This window comes from Leptonychotes weddellii, chromosome 3, assembly GCF_054177405.1.
Source record: "Leptonychotes weddellii isolate Sample4059 chromosome 3, ASM5417740v2, whole genome shotgun sequence".
Taxonomy (NCBI): Eukaryota; Metazoa; Chordata; class Mammalia; order Carnivora; family Phocidae; genus Leptonychotes; species Leptonychotes weddellii.
The window spans coordinates 173087833-173115742 of NC_138371.1; the positions used below are offsets into that span (position 1 = coordinate 173087833).

General features: G+C 42.1%; 1 protein-coding gene across 1 annotated transcript in view; it reads left to right on the top strand.

Annotated features, from left to right (window-relative positions):
- Positions 1 to 27910, top strand: part of MYO16 (myosin XVI) — a 425887-nt gene that overhangs the window by 218299 nt on the left and 179678 nt on the right. Inside the window, exons 16-19 of the mRNA XM_081815515.1 lie at positions 11963 to 12074; positions 15160 to 15277; positions 16087 to 16158; positions 18651 to 18792. Coding sequence (XP_081671641.1) covers positions 11963 to 12074; positions 15160 to 15277; positions 16087 to 16158; positions 18651 to 18792 — 444 coding nt within the window. The remainder of the gene's footprint in view (positions 1 to 11962; positions 12075 to 15159; positions 15278 to 16086; positions 16159 to 18650; positions 18793 to 27910) is intronic.

Genomic DNA, 27910 nt, shown 5'->3' on the forward strand with positions numbered 1-27910 from the left:
CCCGAGATCATCATCTGCTTAAGCCGAAAAGGAAAAGGAAATAGGGCACGAGCAGTCATTCTTTTATAATGACAACTGTGGTTTTTAACTTTATCAGTTTATTTGTATAATTTAGTTCTGAGCTTTGGATTCCCTAACAAATCAGAAGGAAATATCTAGTGGTTTTAATCTTTTTAATTTTAGGAGCTTTTATTTTCATCCAAATTGAGATTCGGGGTTAACTCTTTGAAGGGTTTCATACCTTAAACGTAAATACCGAAGTTACTAGAAGCAGCAGATTGGGCTGAAAGAAGCTACCAGAGGGATTTCTATAAAGTTCAAGGAACCCACAGCACCAAAAACAAAACAAAACAAAACAAGACAAAAAAACCCACAACCATTCAAATTTATTTATTTATTCTCACAGTGAAGATGCATCTGAGCTTCATCATATTTATCCTTATAATTTTATTTTATAAACATTTCTAGTAAGTGGAATTGGCTTAGGAGAGCTACGAGGTTATTTCCATGCAGAGAATAATGTTGTGATAATATGTACTAATATATATACTATATGTATATATATATATATATATATACACTATATACTATATATTAGTAATATTAGTGAGAGGATGACCTGATCCTGCCAGGTCAGAATGTCACTTCACTCTCTCAGGGTCTGAAGGAAAATTAAGGCAGAATGTTAACTACTGGGATTGACAAGCATATTAAGCCCAGAATAGCTATGCCTACTGGTCTTGAAGGCTCCAGAACCCATCTTTGGAAAAACTGGTCTTTTATTGATTTAGTACCTTCCTAGGTAAGCGATTACTTGTTAATATCCTTGTGTAACTTACTTGTATTTCTCATATGAACTTCTCACAGTTATACATTACATCTGGAGCCAAAGCACATCATTTGGATTTTAATATGTTTTCACATTTTTTTGACTTTCAGTTAATTTTTTATATGTCAAGCTGTAATGACCTTTAGGCAACGTGCTTGGGTCTTTTCTGCAAATTTTTTTTTTTTATGTGGAAGCATTTTGACCTAAAAACACAATACGACATGATCAGGGACCTCTTGTAGGATTAACCTATTATTTGCACTGCATGCATTATTTCATGGAAAGTGTTTTCTTTTTATTATAAGTAGCTTAACTTCAGCATGGAGGTGTAAATCCTGGAGTAGTTCAAAGTTCAGAACCAAACCAAGAAGTAGAGCTTACTCTGAGTGCTAATGATGTCCATCATTTCTCTTTTAGATTACTTTGGCTCCATTTTTAAACATTCTTCATTGTAATATCATCTGTGGATGATATTTTTGTATGATATATAATTTTTTTTGAGCGAGAGAATGCATGCACCCAGGGGGGTGGGGTGAGCAAGCAAGGAGGGTCAGAGGGAGAGAGAGAATCTCAAGCAGGCTCCATGCCCAGCTCAGAGCCCAACATAGAGCTCGATCTCATGACCTGAGCTGAAACCAAGAGTTAGAGGCTGAACCAACTGAGCCACCCAGGAGCCCTGTGTCTTGAGTTTTCTTAATGAAAGATTTATTTATTTACTTTAGAGAGAGAGGGAACACGTGTGCAAGCACGAGCTGTGGGGGGGACAGAGGGAGAGAGAATCTGAAGCAGACTCCCCACTGAGTGTGGAGCCGGATGGGAGGGCTTGATCCCAGGACCCTGAGATCAGGACCCAGCCAAAATCAAGAGTTGGCCACTTAAATGACCGAACCTCCCAGGCACCCCTGTATGATATATAATCTTATTGAACATAGGTAGTGTATTTAGAATGACAACGACAAGTCCACAGCCATACCTTATTAGAAATTACTAAGAAATGGGAGCGAAAAGCAGTACAGTAGATAGAAGATCTCGGTGTAGAGCCCACATATTCCATCCCTTTCTTCTTAGGTCAGTTATGGGCAAAGAAATGTTTTTGTATGTGCTAACTTAATCATTTTGTTCAGGTTTTAAATAAGAATTGATATTTAGCAAAAGGAGAAATAAGGCATTTACTCGAATTTATGAACATGTTGCATTTCTGACATCATCTGATTGAATATTTGGTCTTGGGCTAGATTACTTGACGAGGGACAATCTACATTTTAATAAGGTCTTGTGGTTGAGGAGATTTTCCTTATTTTTAAAACCTTTTAAAAATTATATAGTACATTTTATTTTAATCATCTCAAGTTCTCTATAAAAATCGCCATTTGTTGAAACCGAGGTGCCGATGTTTCTTACTCACATGACGGAAACATTTTCGCATAATTCTGGGTGCCATACGGATGCCGGGCCTTGAGCTTTTGTTTGTGGGATTTGCGCCTTTGCAGAAGATGTGGACATGCCGTGTTTTTGCCGAAGGTTAAGTTTACTGTCTGACTAATTATCAGGAAAGGCCATCAAACTAATTAAGTGAACTAAATTTCCCTTCCAAAAAGAGAACTTTGCCTTTCATGCAGAAACTAGATCATGACATGGCTCAGGTCATGATCCTTTCTGAATGCATAATTTATTAAATGGATTCTGTTGAGCAGGAATGGGTTCCGGGAGACCAGGCTCCTGCCGTGCTCCAGGGGATTTGAACCGATGGAGACCGAATACCACGGTCCCTGGGTGTCCGCTGAGATGCTAGAGGCTGCAGGGAACGTGGAGGAAGGTCTACCTCTTAGATTCACGGTGCATGAAGAATCGACCCAGTTAGGGGACGTTCCACACAGTGCCAGAAGAGAAAGAAGTGTGGATGCTGTGAATGTTCTAATCGGTCCGACTGAAAGAGTAAAGTCGGGCAGGTGATAGAAATAATTCATTTGACACGAAAGTAGAAGTCCCTTTGAGGATAACCGAGTTGGAAGAGGTGGGTTACAGCCTGCTTTTTCAGGGTTAGCACTGCAGAAACACTTGGTGCGAGTCCATGAGTTCATGGGCAGGTCCCAGAGGAGAGCAGGACACAGCATGCTCCCCAGCGTAGATGCTGGTAGATGGTCCTGCGTCTGCATCGCATTTTCTGTCGTATTTATATATTACAAGAGTTTCAGTGTAGGTGCCTACCCCAGGATTTAAAACACAGGGGGATGGGGGCACCTGGGTGGCTCAGATGGTTAAGTGTCTGCCTTCGGCTCAGGTCATGATCCCAGAGTCCTGGGATCGAGCCTCATGTCGGCTCCTGGCTCAGCGGGGAGCCTGCTTCTCCCTCTCCCTCTGTCTCTCCCCCTGCTCATGCTCTCTCTCTATCTCTGTGTCTCAAATGAATAAAATCTTAAAAAAAAACAACAACAACACAGGGGGATGATGAGGTTCATCCTTCACAACAGCGTTATGGACATGACCTTGCACAATGCTTTTTCTTTTTTTTTTTTTTAAGATTTTACTTATTTATTTGACAGAGAGACACAGTGAGAGAGGGAATACAAGCAGGGGGAGTGGGAGAGGGGGAAGCAGGCTTCCCGCCGAGCAGGAAGCCCAACATGGGGCTCGATCCCAGGGCCCTGGGACCATGACCCGAGACGAAGGCAGACGCTTAACGACTGAGCCACCCAGGCGCCCCCACAATGCTTTTTCATAACGATCCACCCCGAGGAGGATTTCGGTACCTGTTCAACCTTGCCTGGAGCATATTTATATATTTATATATACTGCGTACCGCCTCTCCCTGTGCACAGAGCTGGGGCCAGCCTCGGGGTGACTCGATATGAGTCACTATGGACCCCTCCTCTACCCCTGCAGACGCAGCCCCTCCGGCCGGGGCTTGTTAAACAGGTGCATGAAAGCCAGACCAAGCCACCCATTCTGAGCAATAATTTCTCTCCCCCACCACAGTTCATTCATTTAGATATTGACAGTTCTCTGGGAGTGCCTCTGTGAAAAGAAAAGGGAAGGTGCCCCTTCCTCTGGCAGAAGGGGGCCCATGCCGGACACAAGGTTTGGGGCCTGGTTGCAGACCGGGGTTCAGGCCCCCCAGACACTTGCCCTCAGTCTTTGTGCAAGACGCAGCCACTGTGTCCTTGGGCCTCCACCCCCAGCTCTTGGAATTAGACGTTTTCAAGAAACCGGTTAGTTGACGGTAAGCACTCACTATTTGAAAGATGGTAAGAGTTTAGAATTTGTTTCACCAGATGTTTTGAAGAAATATTCTGACTGATGAGAAAAATATGGACAAACTATTCTGGGAATGTCACAAGACCCAAAGTCTTTCTGAATGCATAATTTATTAAATGGATTCTGTTTTTTTCCTGAGGACCACTGGCAGGGTTTCCTCTTTCCAAACAAAATAGTTTGCGGCTAATATATTAATATTTTCATTGGTGGAGATTTATGTATCCGAACCTGTGGTTAATAAAAACCTTATTCATATCCAGTTTGGGGGGATTTAAAATTCGTTAATACTTTCCAGAGACTTTAAAAACAATAAAGAAAAGAATTTCCTTTTTAGGAGCACAGTGGGGGGTGGGTGGGCAAGAAGGGGTAGTTTACCACCTTCATCGGTAAACTAGTAAACAGTGCCAACTGTTGATGCCAACTTTTTGCTTTTGCCTTATCTGGCTTCTGTTTTCATATTAAACATCCCCAAGTAGAAGGCAGCTCTGCCCACAACAGAGAAGACATTGTTCTTTTGTATTTATAAGGGGCAGATAAAACCCTGGGAGATTCATCATGTTCACAGTCGGTGAGCTTCTGACTTGGTGAATGGGCCATGCACGAGGCTTTAATTAGTAATATCTTTTATTTGTGTTCGAGCCCGTCCTTCCCAGTGTGTCCTGGGCACAGAGTTGGTTTGGGTCTGGTGAGTGGTGCTGCCCAGCGAGTAAAGGCTGGGAAGCTGATATTTGTTTGTTCGTTAATTCATTTTACGTTGAGATATAATTGACATACAACATTGTGTTAAGTTTAAGGTGTACGACGTGTTGGTTCGATGCATACATATATGTATATATGTACATATAGAGGTATTACTATACATATATATACATATATGTATAGTAATACTTCTATCCTGTCACATAATTATTATTTCTTTTTTATGGTGAGAACAATGAACATCTAGTCTCTTAGCAACTGTGACGTTTTTAAGTTATGTTGACTGTAATCACTATGCTGTGCCTTGTATCTCCAGAATGTATTCATTTACTAGTTGCACGTCTGTTATTTTAATGTCCCTGGCACCTCTGGGAGGTAGGAGCTGCTGACACCCGGAGGGGACACAGGCCCTTGAAATCCCACAGTGGAGATTTTTGCAAACAGTCATTGTTTGTATTTGATATTCAGATCATATCAGCACTACCTTGAATTTCCAGCCCTCCTGTCAGAGTGATGCCACTGACAATTTTTTATATAAATCTGAAGGCAAAGCTGCCATATGACCAAGCTCTTGCACTCCTTGGCATTTATTATAGAAAAACAAAGACTTCCATTTACCCAAAAACCTGCATGCGAATGTTCGTAGCAACTTTACTCATAATAGTCCCAAACTAGAAACAACCTGGATGTTCCTGCAGTGACCACATGGTGTGACAAACTGGTGCATTCCTCCTGGGGAATGCTACTCAGCGATAAAATGAAGCAAATTACTGAGACACACAACACACTGGATGAATCGCTATAGAATTATGCTCCTATTTCTTGAAACTCATAGTTTTGTGGAGATTTTTTTTCTGGTTATACATAATAGTCATTGGTTCTTGGAAAATTGGAGAATATGGAACAAAAAAAAAAGAAGAAGAAATGTACCTCCAATCTGCCGTCTATTCCTCTGTCTTTCCATTTTGGTTTCCTGAAACTTTTTAAACTTACCCATGGAGAGAGAGAGAAAATAGCACAGCTTCATGATTCAGCGTTATCCAAGGGAAGGTTAAAAAAGTAAAGTCAATCATGTAAGTTACAGAGTGTGCAATGGTGCTGGGGTCTGGATGGCTGAGCTTTGTGAAGACAAAGACTGGGGGTTGGTTGATTCTGTATCCTGAGTCTATGTATTTGCCCCTGCTATTAAATACCCGTTTAATGGAAACATTATTAAGTAACACGTTTTACATCTATTAGGACTTTGGAATGATTCATTAATTTAGGAACTGAGAAAGATATTTCCTAGAATTTGTCTCAAGAAGGATTGACCATGCTTAACATTTGGAGAGAAGGAATGAACAGGAACAGTGGTAGAGACAAGATCTGCTGTGAAGCAGTATTTAACAAGTCTCCTTGTGGTGACCAATTCAGCCAACACTTATGATCAAGAATCTTCACTCTTTAAAAATGTAACTTTATATAGTTGATAGCAGTGTTATCAAAATTTCTACAAAATTGGACTCCCTAATTTCCCGTGTTTTTGTCCTTTGTTAATGAAACCTAAGAACATTTAGTCAATAGTGACTTTCTTAGAGGAAGAACAGCAAGCTCTTCACTGTGTCTTCAGAAAAAAGTGGGGACTTAGATCTGTTCTTTAGTAGAATATTTCTACTGTTTCCAGAAATCAGGATGGACATAACTTTCCCACCATAGAACTTCATTTTCTACTTTTTGATAGAATTGACCTCCTAAATCAGCTTGTCCTTATCTGTTTCACAGACGGTGGAGTTATATAATAAATAATCCATGATAAAAATAAGGGTATACTCATCTTCCTCATTGAATATCTCATTTCACGTTTTTCCTCCACCATTGAACAGAGGAACCATCATGCAGTTATACTCAGTCAAGATTTGTATTGAAATAAATCTCTGACTTTGCATCATTTAATTTACTTCAGTGCAAATTATTTGCTTCTTGATAGGACTGTAAATAGAATTATCCATAGTCCTGTTGAGAGCTAAATATGTTGTCATGACTACAGAGTTTTAATATGTACTAATGACATTTCATAAATTCAAGTTAAATATTGCTTAGGCACATGCATGTGTGCATCAAATGCACGTGTGCAGCAAATGCATGTGCCCGTCTGCACATCATGCCTGGAGTGTACGCATAAAGAGTTGAATTGTACACTTTGAGATTTCTTGGTGTGAAGTAACACAGTGTTCACTACAGTGATGTAGTGTAGAGCATGAATATCACCATCCAGCAGCAGTACAGGTCATCTAATGCAACCTGATTTCTGATCCTTGAATCTCTTTCGGCAAACCCATTTAAATGGCTGTAGAGCCTCAGCTTACCTGCTAATGACAGGGAGCTTACTACCTTAAAAGCAATGCATGGCTGTCCAGAACGTTTGTTTATTAGAAAATATGTTCTGATGCTGCATTGAAACCTACTTCCTTGTAGGTTCTTACTGCGTATTTGGATTTACGTAAAAATACTATTATATAGCAAATTCTCAATTAAAAACTAATATTGATGATGATGATGGGATGATGACAATCACAGTATCTACAGATTGACCATTAACGTAGCCTAAATTCACATATTGCCTTTGGTCAGATTACTCTTCGCCACCATTAAATCCTTAGGATTTTACTCACTCATGCTAAGCCTGTCTTAGTAGTGTGGTGTGAATTTTGGGGTAAGATGTATGTTTGGGTCTCTCTGACCTAGACCATCAAATTCCTTACCTTAACCCACCATCCAACGCAGTGGTTTTCCCTTAGTCTTCACCACCACTGAATTCCATTATAACATCAAAGATGCTTCAGAGGTGTCTGGGCCTTTCGCTGGAGGCCTCGCCGCAGTGCGTAGACCCCTACGCAGAGGCAGCATGCGCCCGGCAGCATCTCCCAGATGCTCCCCTGAGCTGGGAGCTGCTCTGTTTCTGGCCTGCAGTGCAGCCATAAGACTGGTCTTCCCTGCCGGAGACCTGTAACTGAGCTCAGGGAGCCCTGGGGGCTCTGGACCCAGTGTGTGTTGGTCACCACTTACAGCTGGGAGGCATTCCAGAAACTTCAGCTCCCTTACACCTTAAGTGGGAGCAATGATAGGTCCTCTCTTCAAGGTCAACGTGAGGATGAACTGAAGCAGTGCTTCTGAAAAATACAGTCGAGAATGATTCGTTCACACTGCCTTTCCCTTTGAGTAGAATCAGTCAAGCAGTGTTAATCCAACTACAGTTTTTAACATTATACAACCCACATGTTACTCTTCTGCTCCGGGATAGAAGCTTCGTCTGGAGCGTACCCTCGATTTGCCAAGCCTGTCAAAACAAAATAGCAAAGATTCTTGGTTCAACAAATGACAATCTCTGTTGCTTCTGACACTGGACTCTGAGATTTCTGTATGTTGCCAAACATTACTGTTCCAAGTTATATATGAGTGAGAAGGAGATGATTTAAAAAAAAAGATTATTTGAGTAGTAAGTGTACTCTTTTGAGTCATCAAAGAGATGATAAAAAACACATTAATTCTGAGATTTCAGTACTGGGAATTGTGGGACCACTAATTATTAGGTGACAAGTTGGAAACAGATGAAACACTTACACAGATTCATCTCGGGTGGTTTTCAGCCATTGTGTTGTGATGATGGGAAAACCTCAGTGGAGTATCGCTTCCACAGGGGAGTCTGTAACCCATAACCCACAATCATCATGAGCTATTTCCAAGTGTTAGAAACATCTGGAAATACCATGGTAATACTGCACATGCGGTCATTAACATTGCATGCTACTCAGTTTATCACGAAAAAATCATTAAGAAGTGAGAACCATGATCTCTATTCCTTTCATCTATTTTATCTGTAGAAGAACAGAAAAACATATTTTATAGTTTAAAATATTCTGTGTTGCCAATAACATTTGTTATAATATCTCAAAATGTTCCTTGATTTGAATTGGTTATTTATATGATTAAAAGCTTCATTAATGACAGAGCACGCTGACTAAAAGCTGCCCATACGTGTAAGATACACTATTTCCAGGAAACATACTCTACATGTGCATTGCAGTCTGAGTGTAGAAACCATACCACACACAATATCTTATTTGATTCTCATAAAATCATCATGAACTACAAGTGGAGAATTTTTTAGTCAATTTTTAATCTACTTACACTCCATTTTACAGATAAGAAAATAAAGGTTTAAAATGTTGTCCAAAAGGGTCAAATTGGACTTGACTCTAAGTCTCCAGATTCTTGGTTGTAATATTTTCTGGGCATATTTTTCAAGTATTTCCCTGTCCTTATGTGTGGTTTCATTAATAAATAATGTCAAAGGGAAAGTGAGTACTTTTCATCTCCAAAAAATAAACTTTAAATTTTTTTTCTGATACTAACCTTTCCATCTTAAGATATAGTTTTATGGATAGCGAAGAACTATACTTCTAGTGATCATTCTAGATGCCATTGAATAGCGGGAGAAAATTTAAATTTATATAGAAGACATTGAGTTCTGTTTTTTGGGGGGGAGGTCATTTTCATGCCAACAAGTTTTCTGGCTACAGAGAAAAATACAACCCATCTTCAAGCATCGTTCCTCCATCAGGCAAACTGTCCTCTGAAAGCCTCGATTGTGATGGGGTTTCTCCTGGACCATTTCATACTTAACAACCAGGGTTAATTTCACATGGCTTCCTCCATCCAGAATGTAATGGAAGTGAAAATGCCTGTTCTCACGGCTCCACGCAGCAGGTCATAGCTGCTGGAAATTCTCTACTGTAAGGACACAAGACATGGGGGGTGGGGACGCTGAAATATTTAAAATGGCCCATCAATTAAGGGCATCATAATTGATTACTTTTTATTATTTTAAAAGAAACCGTGGTATTTTGCCTGTTTGACTCTGTAATATTCACAGGAGCCCCTTGTTCTTTGCAAGAGGTTCTTGGTGACGTCTTTTGATGGGATACGGACCTAGGCAATGGGCAACTAGTAAGTGGGAAAGAAAAGATGGCATCAGGGAGTTGGGAAAGCTGCTGTGGGAACCAGGGGACTTGAGAGAGGTTGCAATTTCCTATCTTTAAGACTTTTAAGTCGCTAAAATTTTGTAAATTTTAGGCAAAATGACTGACCACCATAACCCAGGTTCTCGCTGATATTGCTGCCCTTGACCTTTTCCTTTGGTTCCATTGCCCATCCCATCTCATAATCCAACTTCTAACTCCTAGAAGCACTGAAGCCTCAGAGGGGCTGCTCTGAGATGCTAGCCGCCTCCGGACCGTATTTATCACCTTACCCGGCAGGTCGGGGAAGCCCCTCTGCAGGGCGAGGCACACCCTCCACTGTAACCCGTTCCAAACCCTCTTCCCTCCTCAAAACCCCCACAGCTCCCTTTCTGTCAGCCTTTTATCTGGGCTCTGTGTGCTTCCAACTTAGCACATAGCCATTCCAAAGGCCCTCCCGGCTCCCACCCCAGAGGCTAGACTGTGTCACCTGTATGCTTCGGAGCTGGGACCGAGGGAGATGGGCTCCCAGCCCCACCTGCACAGCGCCGACTGTGATCTGTGTCCTCCCCACACCACCACGCATTTCCTTGTTTCTCTCATTTCTTTTCCGTCCCCATCCATCAGTCTTAAAAAATGTTAGCCTTTTGTTTTGATGACTGGCTTATTATGATTTTCCTCCTTCCTCCCCGAACATTCAGTTCTTTCTTCATCCCTAGAACGTTAGCGTCTTCTTTGGGGTGAGCTCACCCAGTCACATGGTTTTAGTCATCTGCACGTTGATGACTTCCAGATCTTGTTTTCTAGGCTTTTCTGAATTTCAGGTCCTTCCAGCCAATTATTTTTTGGAATTCTCCTCGAACTTCAATGAGTAGGTCAAAGTCAACATGACTAATACAAAAGAGAAGACTTTCTCTCTCAACAACATACCCCTCGTTTTGAGAACGCTCTGGTTGAATGAGCCCACTCTGCAGCCTCTTTCCCAAGATGTCATCTTGGAAAGCATCATTAATGCCTCGCCCTTCTCCTTCCTCTCTATCCAGTCGGTCCCCTCATCCAGCCAGGTCTGCCTCCATGACACCTCTGTCCCTCCTCTTCTCTTCACCACCACTGGTCTCACTGGTCACCAAGTCCTTAGTAGCCCTGCCCGTTCCAGGTTATCTTTCACCGGACTATCAGAATACTCTTTTTCACACACCACTCTGATCCTGCCCTTTCTTTGTTTCAAGACCTTTAGGACTGCCTATCATTTCTAAGAGATAATGGAAGCTCTTTAGCAAGAGAGACAAACCTCTGATTACATCTCCAGCCTCATTGAGTTCTGCTTCTCTCACCACAGACTCCAATTTTGCCCACGTACCTGCGTCCCTGTATACATCATGCATGGGCAAGGCTGTGTGTCCTTGTACATGTTGCTAAGTCTTCCAGGAGCACCCTGAAGTCCTGGATTTGCTTGGAAAAATCTTATTCAAGTGTCCGCTTTGGATGGGAAGCCTCTTCCTCTCCCACAGGCTTTTTTGCATCATCCATTCTGGGTTTGGTCCCCTCCCTGAATACTTACAAACACCTCTTGTCCATCTCTGCTATTCTGCTAATATACTCTACTGTATATTATATATGATATTCTCTCCTTCCTGAGCACAGCAATATACCGCTTTTGTTGGTGCTGAGCTTCCTGGGATGAGCCTTTTATCTGTATATCCTCAGCTGCTAGTACTCTATGTCTGGGAGGTGATTCCTATGTGATTGTTGCATGACAGGAATAAATCAACTTATTAATCAACTACCACATAATTAAAGGATATTGACAAGAAGAAATAATAAATTACTCTAAATTAAAAATCTTTAATAGAAGTATTAATTACAAAGCATAAGCTAGGACCCAGCAGATTTCTATATGAAATACATAAAACATCTGTGACCTTCTCCTTTAGGTAGGAAGGGTACAGCTCAGGTGAGAACCAAGTAAAACAGGGTAAATAGGTTCTGGTACAACAAGAACTTTTTTTTTCCTTCCTGAAACATCATGTGCTATTATGTATCAAAGCCTTGTAAACACAGGGTACACAATGTCCAGGTGGCTGCTATTATTCTGGGGACCAAATATGGCGGAAGTGACTTGTAACCACTGGAGTTTGACCACAAGCCAAGCCATAAAGCTGTGTGCTTTCTGTCCTCACAGGTATTTGAACCAGACCCTACCAGAAGATGTATCAACAGCAGAGCATTCTCTGAACAGGGAGAAATTCGCTCTTTTGAAACAAGCCCTGAATGTAATTGGCTTCAGTCACTTGGTGAGTCATACCATAAATATTTCACTGAGAAAACCAACCTTCTACTAATGTACAAAAGTTATTCATTCAAAAACATTTACCGAGGCCCTATCGTATTCCGGATATTGGTGGGAATACTCATGATTTAGCAGAGAATAAGTCTCAATCTCTGCCTCCTAGAGTTTATGTTCCCATGGGGGAGTTAGACAACACTGTGCCCAGGGTCACAGGTCCTATGAAGACAAATAGTGACCAGAGGAGGGGCATCTCTTTTCAAGAGGGTGGTCAAGGAGACCTTTTCCCAAATGAACCATGTGAGCAAACAGATTAAAGAACTGTGCATTGACCAACTCCAAAGAAAACTGGCAAATCTGAAGGAACTGTTTGCTGCCAAGAATTGCTTTGAAAAGTAACCTAATGACTTATTATGGTATCTTTCTTTGCAACGTAAAGCTTTTTTTTATTCTTAAAGAATTACCAAATACCCACAGGCATCATGAAGCGGAAAAATACAATTTAAAATATTTAAACCACTGCTCTACAATAGAAATTTTTGTACTCATGGGAATGTTCTGGATCTGTGCTTCACAATATGGTAGGTCCATGTGTGGCTAGCAGGCACTTGAAATGTGGCTCGTGTGAATAAGGAAATGAATTTTTTATTTCTTACTTTTAATTAATTTAAATTTAAGTAGCCTTGTGTGGTCAGTGGTTAATGAATCAGACAGCACAGGTCTAGTGGATAAGAGATCTGAAATGAGATAAGCCTGGAGACTCCCCACCATCCCCTCAAATTCCTCTTCCCCTTACACATTGGCTGTGCCCTCCTCATTTGGTTTGGTGTCATTTTGAATTAATGGCCAATTCCTCATTGGCAGTTAATAGGAGATTGCAGGGGTAACTTTGGTATGCCCGCAGTTTAGCCACCCAGATTTAGCCATAGATTTATATACCTTCTCTTTCTTATAGTAAGTTGATGGATTTGGGTCTTTGTTTTTATTTTTTTTTTCCCTAGCCCACATAGATACAGCTCACGGGACAGCAAGATGTGGGAATATAAATGAAATAGCTCTGGGCACTTCACCTTCACCACATTCGGAGACGGGAATTCTAGGGACCTACAATCATATGGTCTTTTGTTTTTTTCTTTCTCTCTCTCTTTCTCTAATGATCCAATCTCTATATTTTTGTCTTTTAGTGACTCCCACCCATTTGCACTTTTCTGTCCTTGCATTTGCTACTGTTGTACTTTTCTTGTTATTTTTTTCCCCTTCTTCTGTGCCTAAAATTTCTGCTTCCTTCTAGGAAACTGGGATAGAGAGATGGGAAAGGAATCATTCTACCAAAGTACCCGTTGCTTGGAAACAGGGCTTTAAAAATCCATGATTGATTCTCAAAGGCAGGGTAACCAAAATATGCTTTCCTGCTAAGGTAGCTAATAAGAGAATCTACAACCTTTTTGGTAAAAGAAATACGTGCATTTTAACAAAAGGCATGAAGGTAATTGTGTCACTGAGATGCTTTAGGGCGATGAGTATGGGGACATTTTAGTGCACTTAGGAGGGATGGATCATGCCCAGGTATGTCTGGGCTGGCGAGGCCCTCGAAGAAGACTTCTCATCAAGGCGCCTGTGCCCAGAGGGATGGTGGGGGTGGGGTGGGGGGACAGTTGCTCACTCTCCGCACACACGGGACAGCAACTCTCTGCTCACAGGGCGTAGTGTTCAGCACACGTAATTCGTAGTATGGCTAGTGGTCATACTCTGTCTCCACCGCTAAACTCTGAGATCCTTGAGGTCAGAACAGTCTTTGTGACCATGTCTCCGAAGTCCCTACCTCGCAGAACACCACTGGGAAACCTCCTGAGGCGGGACTGGATTTATTACAAAGGGGGGGAAAGCAGTTATCAGGGAGCATGAGGAGTAAAGTGTTACTCAAACCAGCATAATTCCATAAAATTTGAAACCATAACCTGTGATTGGTGGGTCACCAAAACCATTTGTAAGTAATGCCACAATCCTAGAGTATTATACCTAAAAATTACTTGGAGACTGTCCTTGTCCGTGTCCTCATTTTAAAGATGATAGAGTTATACTTTGTGGTGAAAACTAGCAGTTCTAGAGGAGATTCATGGAGGTCCTAAGGGCTACATTACTCCACCTATGTATTTCTAAAGCAAATACGAGTTGTTCTTAGTAAATTGTCACAGGCAGCAGCTTTTTATTTCAAAATTACCGAGTAGGAGAATGAGAGTTTAAAAGATTGTGTCACTTGCCCAGTGTGGACCTCAAGCAGTGTTACTGTCGATAATCACGATACTAAATACTTGTTCTAGAGAAGTGTATTTCTCAGCTTACAGATTTTCTTGATTTTTCATTGTCGCCACAAAATGACTGTCCATAAACCAAATTTAAGGTCTAATTTCTTTCTTTATGCAGAGTTCCAGATTCTCAGATCTCTTCTTTCAGCAGACACTCTCTTATTTCCTTCTCCCTTCTGCTCAAAGATAGCTCTTGCCAACATCCATTTCTTTCTCTTTTCCTTAAGATACCTTAAAAAACAATTAGCATTTTTAAATCTAGGCATAGATGCTTTTATCGTGCCTTCCTGAATCTCCCAGCAGAAGTGAGAAGTCCGATAATCATACCATCAGTTTATCTCAGAAGGGACATAACGGGAAGATGGACATCAGAGCCCGTGGCCTCTCGGGAAGCAGCCTCGGTGGGCGGCCCCGCGTCAGCCCGGGGAGCACGCGTGCAATCTGACCGCGCTGGCGATGGCCCACCAGTCCGACCCATCAGGACACAGTGATTCCTGTTTCAGTATGAGATTTATCTGGAAACTGTCCATTTATATCAGAGCATCACTTCCTTACCCTCTTTTAAGGAGCAGAGACATTGATTTAGAGGAAACGTGCACTAACGCGATTTTGGTTTCGAGCTGGAGATGGGTAGTTCTCTTACTAGACACGCAGGATCTGAGAAGTCACAGCCCCACCAACGGGGTCCATGTCAGTTTTTTTAAGCTATTAGGTTTTTAAAGGATTTGTCTTTTCATCTTTCTTCTAAGCAACTCTATTCATTTTCTGTCTTTGTAAAACGGATAGGAAGTAGAGAATCTCTTTGTGATCCTGGCAGCGATATTACACATTGGAGACATTCGATTCACTGCTCTGACCGAGGCCAACTCTGCGTTTGTCTCTGACCTCCAGTTTCTGGAACAAGGTCAGTGGAACAGATCTCTCATTAACCTCGTGAGTGTGCAGTTTTGCGGACCTGCCGGTAGATGGAGACACAGTACAGAAAAGCCAGGGGAAGAAGCCCTTTCTTCCAGAGTAGAATTCAGAGTGGTAAAATAATATTAATAATGATAAACATAATAATAAAAGACCCGTATCCACTTTGTTCTTCTTTCTTACAAATGGTTTGGGGAATGAATAACGGTACGTACGTGATGTTCTCATGCTTCCCACATTTACAGGGTCGATTCTTAGGCACATTCTTGGGCTTATTTATGTTGTTCTAAATATTATTCCACCCCCACCCACCTCTGCCGCCCAGTGTATTTTGGGGGCATGTTATTAGCCAAACATTTTAAACAATGTAATTACTTTCCTTCAAAGGTCTTGCCAAAAACCTCTCTCTCCCCTTTGAAGTTGCCTTGTTAGTCACTCCCCAATTTTTTCAAAATACCTTCAAGCCACAGATTGTCAGTGGAAGTCATATCTTCACCTCATATCAAAGTAATTTAACCAGGGGCTGGGAAAAACATCCAGGGCCGTCTCTGAGGGCAAGGAGAGAAAAGACTGGTAGTGATTTCAGGCAGAGGCCCCACCAGTCATTAGCGTTGTGATTACTAGAAGCGGTTTCTCTAGTTTGTTTTGATAATTAAAGCGGTAGTCAGTGTTCTGTTATACACCCAGTTCCTCATGGATCTATATCATAAACTTGTAAATAATAACCATAAAGTATAATGTTCTCACCATCCCAAAATATATACTAACCTTATGTTTTCAATGCTGCTTTAATTTTAGTGGCCGGATTGTTACAAGTATCAACTGATGAGCTGGTGTCTGCTCTAACAACTGATATCCAGTATTTTAAAGGTAAGTTTACTATACTCTGATGTTTACCTCTGTGCAGTTTGTGGTCTTCTCTGAGATATGGAGAGCAAATGCAACCTTCCTTTCCCCACCCCGTGTAACTGTTTCTACGAACTGAATGCCAAAGGAGAAAAGCATTATGAGCCCATCTGGTCACTTGATATGACTCTGTGTTGGAAACCCTTGAAGCTCTTGAGAGACCGTTTTGATGAACTAGTCACCTTCTCTCGCTAATCAGTCATTTTAGACAAATCAAGTCATCAATCCAAGAGGACATACTCATCTAAATAATTGGACCCATTTGTGTATGCCTAGGCCACCCTCGTCAATGAGGAGCATCCCCTCCCCTCTACAGCATAAGTCAGAAGAAGAGCTGCCATTTATTGGGCACTTAGGAGCTGACGGGCACTGTGCCAAGTGCTATAAATGCTGGAATTTTAACATTCTCACCAATCGCTATGAAGTGGGCATCACTTTTTCTTTTTAACAGATGAGAAAACTTAGATTCAAGGAGACTAAGTAACTTTGCACATCAAACCACTAGCAAAGGCATGTTTGGGACTAGAATCGAATGCTGTCTGACTCCTGCCATGACTCTTCACGTTCTCTCTGTGCAGTGGGCGAGGAGAGTGGTTTTCCCACATGCACCTCGGTTGCTCCCTGGAAATTGGTGCCCTACCAACCTTCCTCTTAGTGAAAGTTTGAGGACTCACCATCCCTCTGATCTTTTTTCTCGAAATCACCACTGTCCTTACCTGTTGCTCCTCTTGAACCTACTTGCGGATGTTTAGGTACGTGGCTTATCCTTTCTGCCTCCTAGCTCTAGAGGGTTCCCTTCCATATTCTGGAACTTTATGAATCTCCCCATCATCCAGTCAGCTGTGCAAAAGTCATTTTGATGCCTTTTCCTCCTCCTTCTCCACTGAGTAGACCAGACGCAAGTCAGCTCTACTCCACAAATCGCTCTCATTCTCACTACCTTCTCTTCATTTCTGCCACCACTGCCTTAAGATGTCATTCCTTCCTAGAGCAGGGAACAACATCCTCTTTAATCTTTTATGTCCTATTGTCTCCCTTCCCCACTGCCTCAAGAATAGTCTTGCTGAATCATATTCTGCAAATGTGATTTTCATCCGTGGACTACAGCCTTTCAAAGATGCTCCCAGTTCTTTCCGAGTAAACCTCATCCCTTTAGGATAGCCCAGCACGCACGCCCTTTATTATTCGGGCCCACCTCACTTTTATACTTTATTCTGAGCCATTTTCCCACCAGGCCTTGCATCTAATTATATTGTTTCTTGAACTTCTCCAAAATCATCATATCTCATGACTTTTTAAAGAAAACTTGAACTTACCATTAATATCTAGAATTTACTATACACACATTTTTCTGCTTACACCGTCCTCGTGTCCTTACTCGCCCACTATGTTGATGACCCATCAACACCCTCAATCATGTTGACTCTGGAGACCTTAATTCTATAATGTCATAAATGGCACCTGCTTTCACGGCCACCTTGTTTGTTGATCTCGATGGCCTTGAACTTGTAGGTCTCTGAGTGTTGATCTCGATGGCCTTGAACTTGTAGGTCTCTGAGTGTTGATCTCGATGGCCTTGAACTTGTAGGTCTCTGAGTGTTGATCTCGATGGCCTTGAACTTGTAGGTCTCTGAGTCTTCCTTACCTGTTTTTTTTTTTTTTTCTTTTATCTCTGCCTATCTCAGAAGAAGTTCTCCTCCACTGACCAACAGCTCACTCAGCTGTTATTTCACACGGTCATCATCCTATTACTTAACCCCCTGCTCGGCCATGTGTCCCAGGTTGGCCGTCTGGCCATGGCCACAGGGTGTGAGTGTTAGACTCCCTCCTCCTCTTCGTCTCTAGCGTCAAAGCTATCACAGGCTCAGCTCCAAATCATCCTCACCTGTTTTGTTTTTTGGTTTGTTTTTTTTTCTTTAGTTTTTTTCTCGAGTCTTTTCTAAAAACCCTATCACTCAAGATTTCAATCACCGTCTCTTAGAGAATGAAATAAACATTTCTACCCGAAGGCCCCAACCCGTTCCCAAACTCCACACTCACATTTTGGTTAGCTGGACCATGTCTTTGAAAATATTTAAAATATGACTGATTTTCCAGATGGCCAGGTTTCCAAAGGCCCTGGGGACAATTCATATTCAAGCCAGTGAGCGGTTATCGGAAAGCTTGTTAAGAAGGCCCCGCCCACAGTTGGTTCCCTAACGGAAAGGAAATTACACAGCCTGCCTCGAGATCCAAAGCTGTGCTGTGTCGGTAACAAATAAGACTGCAGGGTACATGGCCCTCACTTTGGGGAACATTTTAAGTAATAACTGGCAGAGACCTCATTTATCAGCCTTGTCGCATAGTTTTCACATCTTTTGGTGTAGGGGGATGTGTGAGGGATAAAATGGATGTGCGCGGTGTTGTTCTATGTGAGGGAAACCTTGTTCTACCTCCTCTCCTTTCTGCTGTTCCAGGGGACACCATCATACGGCGACATACTGTGGAGATGGCTGAATTTTACCGGGATCTCTTGGCCAAGTCCCTGTTCGGGCGTTTGTTTAGCTTCTTGGTGAATACCATGAACTGCTGCCTCCACAGTCAAGATGAGCACAGCAGGTAGGATTGGTGGACGCTGGTCTGCAGAGTTATTCCTGTAGTAGCCAACTTAAAGGGCTCCCCTCCTGCAGGTGCTTTGTAATCCAATGGGACATGTAAGTTACACTATCGTGTAAACATCTTATTTTAACAAGTGATTTTACCTAAGGGGTTTTATTGACTCTTTCTTAGAGATTTAACACCCCCTCCAACTCCCCACCCCCACACATTGATGAATTAATTAAATCGTATCTCATGCATGGAGATGCACGTACATCCTCTCTGGGCCGAAGATATATGTGGCCTTCTGAGCACCAAGAAATGTAAATAAAAATTATAAATCTGGGAAGAAGACTGTTTAAGAATACCTAAGGCACTTAACGTTTGTTGAGGAGTCCGTGTCTCTCTTAGGACCAACTCTTCACATATTTGTAGATTATTTGACGAAAGGTCTCTACGGTAATCATTTTGACGCATAGCCTTAATCACCTTTAAAGCAGTAGCTTTACAGGATTATTTGACAATCTAAAAATTACAGACCTCCATGGCATCTTGTCAATGGAAAACTTTGTTAATATTCTTGTCACTAATAATGACCTTGGGCAGGCCACTGAAAGCAGAAATGCATCCAGAGGTCTTCGCACGTATGCTTGTCTTTGAATGAAATCTTTTGAGGATTTCTTTGTTGTCCATATAGAGTTCTTCACTAAATTCCTAAAAATTGCTACATTTGGAGGTTTCTTGGAAAACACTAGAAGTAACATATATTGATGGGACAGGATTAAAGAAATGTTGACATCTCAGAAGACTTCAAGGACAAAGGGATACTGAAGACCTCATTAAAATGTGCACATATAAATTTTACAGCACGTCCATCAGCACACAGTACAGTCTGGGATTTGGGATCTAGGTGTAATATTATCGATATTTTAGCAGCTGTACCTTAGAGTTTGGTATGGTGAGGATTCTTGGGTTTATAGTTGTTTATTGTCAATTTATAGTTTTCCTTAAAATATGAAGATAAGGGCGCCTGGGTGGCTCAGTTGGTTAAGCGACTGCCTTCGGCTCAGGTCATGATCCTGGAGTCCCGGGATCGAGTCCCGCATCGGGCTCCCTGCTCGGCAGGGAGTCTGCTTCTCCCTCTGACCCTCCCCCCTCTCATGTGCTCTCTCTCTCATTCTCTCTGTCAAATAAATAAATAAAATCTTTAAAAAAAAATAAATAAAATATGAAGATAATTCACAGAATGATACTAATATGCTAAGTCTTGCAAATTAATCTTGTGTGAAATTATTGGCTGTGCAACTGAAATTGACATTGAAAAAAATTAATGTTATAAATCCAGCTGTACATAGAAACTTTTAGAACATTTCCATTTGACATTTATTTTTTAAAAAAGATTTATTTATTTATTTTAGAGACACAGAGAGAGAGCGCACGCGCACATGAGCAGGGGTGGAGGGAGGGGGAGGGGGGAGAGAGACTCTTAAGCAGACTCCACACTTAGCACAGAGCCCAAAGCAGGGCTCGATCTCAGGACCCTGAGGTCACGACCTGAGCTGAAATCAAGAGTCGGATGTTCAACTGACTGAGCCACCCAGGCACCCCTCCATTTGGCATTTAAATCTTACAGAGCCTTAAATTTATATAATTGGAAAAACTTATACGTAGCCTCGATATTTGACTACACACACACACACACAGAAAAATATACAAATATAAACCTTGGAAAGCATATTGTTTCCCTTTCAGTGGTAACATTGCCACTGGGTCAGTATGTAAATTTATGGTGTTAGTGCTGTTTATTAAAATTCTTTACCAAGCAAATGAATGAGGACAGGGATTAGCAGGAAATTAGTAATGATTTAATGTATTAGAAGTTTAACTTAGAAGACATAGTATCCTCAGATGAGTCGTAATTCCCATGTTTTTCTCCCATTTCTCCCCGGGGTCACCCAAACCTAAATTTAAATCCCAAATACTGCAAAAAAAGGTTATGTTTGCAGTATTTCTAACTCATTGAAATTCATGGAAAGCTGAAGGATTTGTAGATTTACAGACCCATTTCCTAAGTCTCAGAGAGGTCTCAAAATTTGGATAAACTTAGGCTTTGATTGTTTATGAATCCTCCATTTTTTTGAAATGTGTAATCATGTCAAAACCATTATGTAAGAAATGTGTATCCCCATGGTTCAAGTTGGCGAGCACTCTTGATGTTGATGGGGAGTATTTTTCACACTACATTTGTTTTTTGTGGGTTTTTTTTTTTTTTTTTTTGGTAAATTTTGCAAGAGAGAATAACTATAAATAAGATGTACTCTAACAAGTTATTAAAAGAAAACAAGTGAAATTGAATCAGATGAAATGTTTGTTCTTGGAAAGCTGAACTCATTTCCTGGATTACAGCAAAATAGGTACAATATTAATAATATTATACACTTTAAAAGATGTTACTTTCTCTACCTAGATTCTAAATAGGGTCACTTCTAAGTTAAAAGCCTGAGGTATAATGTGGGAGATGGTGATGATTAGTTAATTATGATGAACCAAAGAATCTGCAGTATTTGCTTGGCCAGAATCAAGCCAGTAAGATTGCAGTGTGGATGTCTCCCAGCCTGTGGCAGGCTGTGGTTTTAATGTCCATACAGGCTGGGGACCGACCAGGCTGGGGAAGCTCTCATTCAGGGGACACGCTTTGTAGTCAGGGCACTCCAGAAATTGAAACACACTCAAACTTTATTTATTAGGCTCAGTTGACAATAATTTGGTCCAAGTAGGCAAAAAAGGAATAATGATAAAAATAGCAACAAAACCAATATATACAATGTGTTATATCATATGCATTATATATAATGTGTATTTTATCATATGTCAAAATCGTCTATATAATGTACAATATATAATAATATATATACACATACATAGTATATAATATATAATATGATATATAATATATACTATACGTGATATATAATTTATAATAATTTATACATATTATATACATAAATTGTATCATACATATATAATTATAAATTATATCATATAACCATCTTATTGTTGTAATAGTTTATTTAATATATAACTATTATAAATGATTATGTATATGATATGATAATTTGTATTATATATGTACATAATATGTATATGTATATATTATATATTATATGTAAGAATGTATATATGATATAATGATATAATGCATTCATTTGTTTAAAACTTCAGTGTTCACAAAGTGCATACATATAAACTACCTTCAGAAGAAATTCTGTTAAACAGCCAAGAACAACACACGTTATTGCGGGAGCAATGGCAGCTCTAGGAAGTTGTGAGGCGTGGATGTCCTGCTCCTTTTTTCCCCCTCCCGATGCACCTCCCTCTGAGAATTCCTACACAAATCAGAGTTGTGGTGTGTTAACTGCTTTCTGGGACATTTCTTTCTCTAAACTATCACTTTGGCCTCTGAAGTGAGGGGTACACAAGGTTAAAACGGTGTTCCATGATGCTGGCATACCCCTCCTCCCTGCCCGGTCGTGACAGCCTCGGTGGCTGTCCCGGCGCGTCTGCCCAGCATCGGCTCACGGGCTTGCTGCCGCCTCCCGTCCTCACACATCCAGGTGCTTTCATGGTGTTTGGGGGACATTATCTGTCGGCGCTCATCTTCACGTTTGATTCGTAATCGGTTGAGAAATAAGACAGTGGAGTAAGGCGTTAGGAGCCAAGACACCGGTTCTGTGGATTGGGGGAGACAGCAGACCCGGGACGTGCCCCCGAGTGCGGGCAAGCTGCTTCTGACCTCCGCTGTCACGCAGGCTGGCTTTCGTGTGGGCCCTGTCAGCACTGGGGGGGGTAGCCGCCCCGGGCAGGAGGGCTCCAAGCCTCCCACCAGGGCTGCCTCCTGCTCGCCTGTGGAGGAAGCCCTCCTGCAGAGGCCAGGAGAGTTATAGCCCCTGGAGCTTCTCTCATGGAAGGAAACCCCAGGACCAGGGCAGGTATCTCCACTTAACAAGATGTGAGTGTTTTATTTAAGAGTTGATTGGCTTGAGGGGCACCTGGGTGGCTCAGTCATTAAGCATCTGCCTTCAGCTCAGGTCATGATCCCAGGGTCCTGGGATCGAGCCCCGCATCGGGCTCCTGCTTGGGCTCTCCCTCTGCCGCTCCCCTTGCTTATGCTCTCTCCTCTCTCTCTGTTGAATAAATAAATAAAATCTTAAAAAAAGAAAAAAAAAGAGTTGATTGGCTTGAAAGACCCAAGGCCCATCTGATGCAAGAAAGCACGTAGGCTCAGGGACTCCTGTGCTGAATGGGTTGCGTCCTTTTTTCCTGGTATTTTCCAAAGGATACAGCTGAACCCATCTGTCTTACAGTGTGACAGTCCTCCCCTTCTGTAGTCCCCAAGATGTGGCCACTAGATACGCAGGAGACCCTTGTAGTCTAATAGTACTTGGCCTCAACTCCCCCGTAGATTGATAGCTGACACCCCATGACCAGTGTAGGCATAAAGAAATTCCATGTTTGAACCACACAGAGATCCATATGTAGATTCTTATAACCTCATATGTAGAAAATTGGCAACCGCCAAGAGCACGGGAAACACTGGCCTTTGAGTCCACCCTTCACTGGCCAATTTTCTTCCCAGTGAATCCAAAGCTGTGTGGTGAGCTCCCTTCCCGGGGATACAGCCCTTCTTCTCCCCAAGGGAAAGTCTTCCCTCGGATGCTTCATTAATTACAGTCAGACCAACGTCCTTCTGCTTGTTCTTCTCAGGAGGCCTTGAGCTGATTCCCAGGGTCCCCTTTCCCCAGGGAGTTAGCTTCCCTGATCAGGAGACCACAGTCTCCTGCAGCTTCATGGTCCCGCTGCTTCCCGAGTGTGCCCCAGCTCCCGTCTGCCCTGTGGTAGAGTTGTGATGTGCAAACACTTGGGGACTGTCACCTCCTGTGTTTCTGTCTGTGAATCTTCCTATAGCTCTCAGTAGGCTCCTTTCCAGGGTCCACCCTCTGTGCTCCAAAACATCACCTCAAGCACAAACTGTGGGAAATAGACAGGATTCTGCATAAATTTCCTTAATACCTCCCTCTTCCCATGAATTATTTTGCCTTATCATCGTGGAACTCCTTCTCTGTTTTAAGATATGGGTTGGCTGTTTTTAGTGGAACATTCAAAATGGAAAGGCTTGCTCTTCAGTATCTGCTGTTCCTTTACTTAATAAAATTACAAACCTTGGGGCGCCTGGGTGGCTCAGTCGGTTAAGCGCCTGCCTTCGGCTCAGGTCATGATCCCAGGGTCCTGGGATCGAGTCCCGCATCAGGCTCCCTGCTCAGCGGGGAGCCTGCTTCTCCCTCTCCCACTCCCCCTGCTTGTGTTCCCTCTCTCGCTGTGTCTCTCTCTGTCAAATAAATAAATAAAATCTTTAAAAAAATAAAATAAAATTACAAACCTTTTGAAAAAGATAGTAGGGAGACACATTAAATTTATCTTTCATCTGAAAAGGCAACGTTATGGACAGTATTATGTTGGCCCACAAGAAAGTATTTCTTTTATTGTGTCAGCATAAGTAAAATTGTCCACAGCTTTTCAGACCTGTAGTATTATTACTTACCTTGGTGTAACAACCCTATTACAAAGTGTGATTTGTGGTGTCATGAAAACACATGTTCTTCTCATGCCTCACCTTCCCTTAAAGAGTATTATATGAGGAGAGTATGTTAAGGCCCTGGGAAAAAACAGTGGTAGGTCCCAAGACATTTCTGCTCACAAATTACAGTTCTGTGAATCCGCTAGTCCCCTAATATCCAGTTGGAACAGAAATTAAAAGTGTCTCAAGATGAGAGTCCTCTCTCCTGCCGCCGGGCCTGTGGTGGTAGGGACTGCCTTCCAGGAAGGGTATGAGGTTGGCATGGGAGATGGGGGAAGGGACAGGGAAGTGAGGGATATCTTGGCTTTCTGATAGCTGGAGGATGGTTATCCCTGACCCCTTCTGGCTCCTCATAGATTCCCATGCTGGACCTCTCCTTCTGCAGGCCTCAGGGGGTGAGAAGGGTATTCGTTCATTCATTCATTCATTCATTCATTCATTTATTCATTTCCCACATGTCCCCCATGCTTGGGGCAGTCCATTCAACACAGGCTCATAGCAGAGTGGGCTGGTCCCCACACCTTCCCAGGTGTGCATCTTGGGCAAGATTTCTCTGCGTTGAGGGCAGAGAAGGACTCAGGAATGGAACGGTGCCTTGAGGAGTTGCAGACATTTTCATTACTCACTTTTTATAATTTTTAAACCAAAACACAGGCTCTAAACTGCACGTAACTTGTGTAAAGGATATCATCCGTGTGATTCTGAAATGAGCTAAATGTTGGAGATTCTAATTAAAGTAGAATGAATAATAAATACCTTGATTTAAAAAAATGATAAAATAATTTTTGCAATTCCTAAACTTGGACTTGTTCCATAATGCAACACTGAGGATTGAATTGGCAATGTTAAATTTAAAATGACTACTTGTTCCTGAAATGGCGCCTTCATCAGAGTTGGACCTGGCTGCTTTCAGACATTCTTGAGCAGCAGAGGGGTTGGGGGAACTTTGGGACAGTTCCCCAAATGTCTCGGACGCTGAAACCTGCAGTTTATTTCACTGGTTTTCATCATGCGTTCCGAATACAATGGTTTATGTTCCTGAGGCCAGCTGAGAAATAGAACCTGTGGAGCATATTCCTTTTTACCATTAGACACACCCTAAGAATATATAGATGGAGAGTTGAAGAAGGTTAGCAGGTGGAGGAGAAGAGGCCAGGCGGTAGAGTGGTATGGACAGTACACTTCATTTATTTACCTGCTCATTTATTTGTTCATTCCTTCATTCGTTTGTTCATTCATTCATTTATGTCTGCTTGTTCTGAAATCCACATTTTTGGTCAGCGCAATTTGGCATGCAAATATATGCAGTAAATAAATGGAGTTTCAAGCATACATATGGAGATTTGGGGGCTTGTACCGAGCCTTCAGTTTCTTAAATATGCTTATACTGTATTACGTTCTTACAATATTTTACTTGAGCTAAACATAAACATTTAAAAATTTTATGATTAATTACATTTGGCTTCAGTGACTTACAGAAACTTGGGAAGAGTTCCCCCCAGATGTCTTCAGACACCGAAACTGACAGTTCATTTGACTCATTTTCATCCTGAGTCCTCGGGTATCCAAGCTTGTCCCTCCCGGTTCCTCCGGGAACTTTGGTTGGTGTCCAGGGTTATCTGAGGATAATGAGAGGACACCAGGTTGTCTGCGCAGTGCCAGACACAGCGGGAATGGCTGCTTGGGTAAAATCCCTAAAATCCTGGTGGGTGTGGCTGGAAAGAAGGCTTCCTGGTTGGGGATTTGTCTGTGGAGATGCAGGGATCCAAAGAGATGCAGATGGACGACACGTTGGGAAGCCAGGATATGGTCTAGTCTTTTCCATTGAATTTTGGTTCAGTGACTTTGTGTGTTTCAGGGAGTGGCAAATAGAGGAAATATGTTGTTCTTTAGAAATAGGAATGTCGCCTATCACGTACACTCCTGGACCTGAGAGGTGTTTTCTCTTTGCTCAGTGTCTTTGTAATAAGTGGGTGACAGTGGATTTGCATCAGTCAGTTTCCATCCTCTGTCCCTTTCTGTGCTGACACATGCGTGACTCGCCTGCAGAGAGCCTGGCTAGTCCAGAGTGCAGTGTGAGCTCCTTGATGGTTGCAAAAATGAGGTCCACGTGGCTTAGATGCCATATTTCCCAGGAAGTAGGGGTTCCTTGAGGAAAAACTCACATGGCAGGATGCCAGCTCCATGGACAGGTGAGTGTGTGGCGCCTGGATGGATTCTGGCTGAGGCAGAGGAGACGTTGGGGGCAGGGAGCTGGTGCTCTGGAGGGGCCCCTCTGGGCACCTGGGGACAGGTGGGAGAATGGGGTCAGATTGGAATGAAGGCTCCAGGCTTTAAATATGAAAGCCATCTTGTTTTTCCTGGGGAGGTAGGGGGTCACCACCCCGAGAAATGTCCAGAGTCTGTCCTTGCACCCATAGATTGATTATGGAGAGAGAAAAGAAAGCGGTTGAGAAGAAATCACTTGTGAAATTGCTCACACTGTTAAATGTCTCCTCTCCCACCCAGGATACGTGTAGTGTGGGTTTGAGTAAGAGATGGAGGTGTTACACAGATACACCAGTGAGAAAGAAAGCCAGACTATTTTAGAGAGAAGTTGACGTTTTCTTTAGGAGTTCTGTTCTTTTCTTTTTTTTGTCCTTTGAATTCACATATCAATTCAATGGTTTGGTTCCCGAAATCATCAGTAGGATGTTTTCTGCATCTTACCCTGCTTCTAAAGTCACACATTTTGACAGTAAGGAAAAATCCTTCTGTAAGTCAGCATGGAACGTGCTAGATGTCCAGAAAGATTTCCATTGGCAGGGTCGCCAAATGGCCTGTGTGCTCCCCAGCAGTCTGGCTGGGGTCACTGCAGAGGACGGTGGTGTCCGCCATGGGGGCAGCTCCCCCGAGTGTCGCAGCAGAAGACACGTTCTCTGAAATGAGAAGAGAGGAGCACGTCCAGTGGGACATAAATTTTAGGTGCTGTCATGATGCCAAGCGAGTCCGTTCCGCTCCAGCATCTGACAACATCGGAAAGGATGTGAGCATCCAAATGAACATAGAAAATCGGGGTTACATTGTAACAAGCAAGTTAATGTTCATCTTCAGAAAAATCGCACTCCTTCATTAGATGAGACGTGCTATTCTTCCTTAATTAGAGAGAACAAATATTTCCTGTAGGGAAAATATAATTATAGCTTTGGAGCGCTCTGCAGGCTGGTTTAAAAAAGAAACCCATGTCAGCATTTTGGATAATCTGTACTGGGTCTGAAGACTGTCTCAGTGAATGGCAGAGAGGGACGATCTCTACCTTGGTGCTCTGAAATGAAAATACAGTGGATTAATGGGATCAACTGGATATATGGCTTAAGTTTATTGGGGAATTCTCCTTAGTTTTGTTCTGCTAAGAATTCAGTTCATAAACTATTAATTTTGAATATACATGTACATATTTGTTGGATTTCCAAGGATTTTAAGTAGAAAGTAATATCTTTCCTGTTTATATAGAATTTGTAGGCA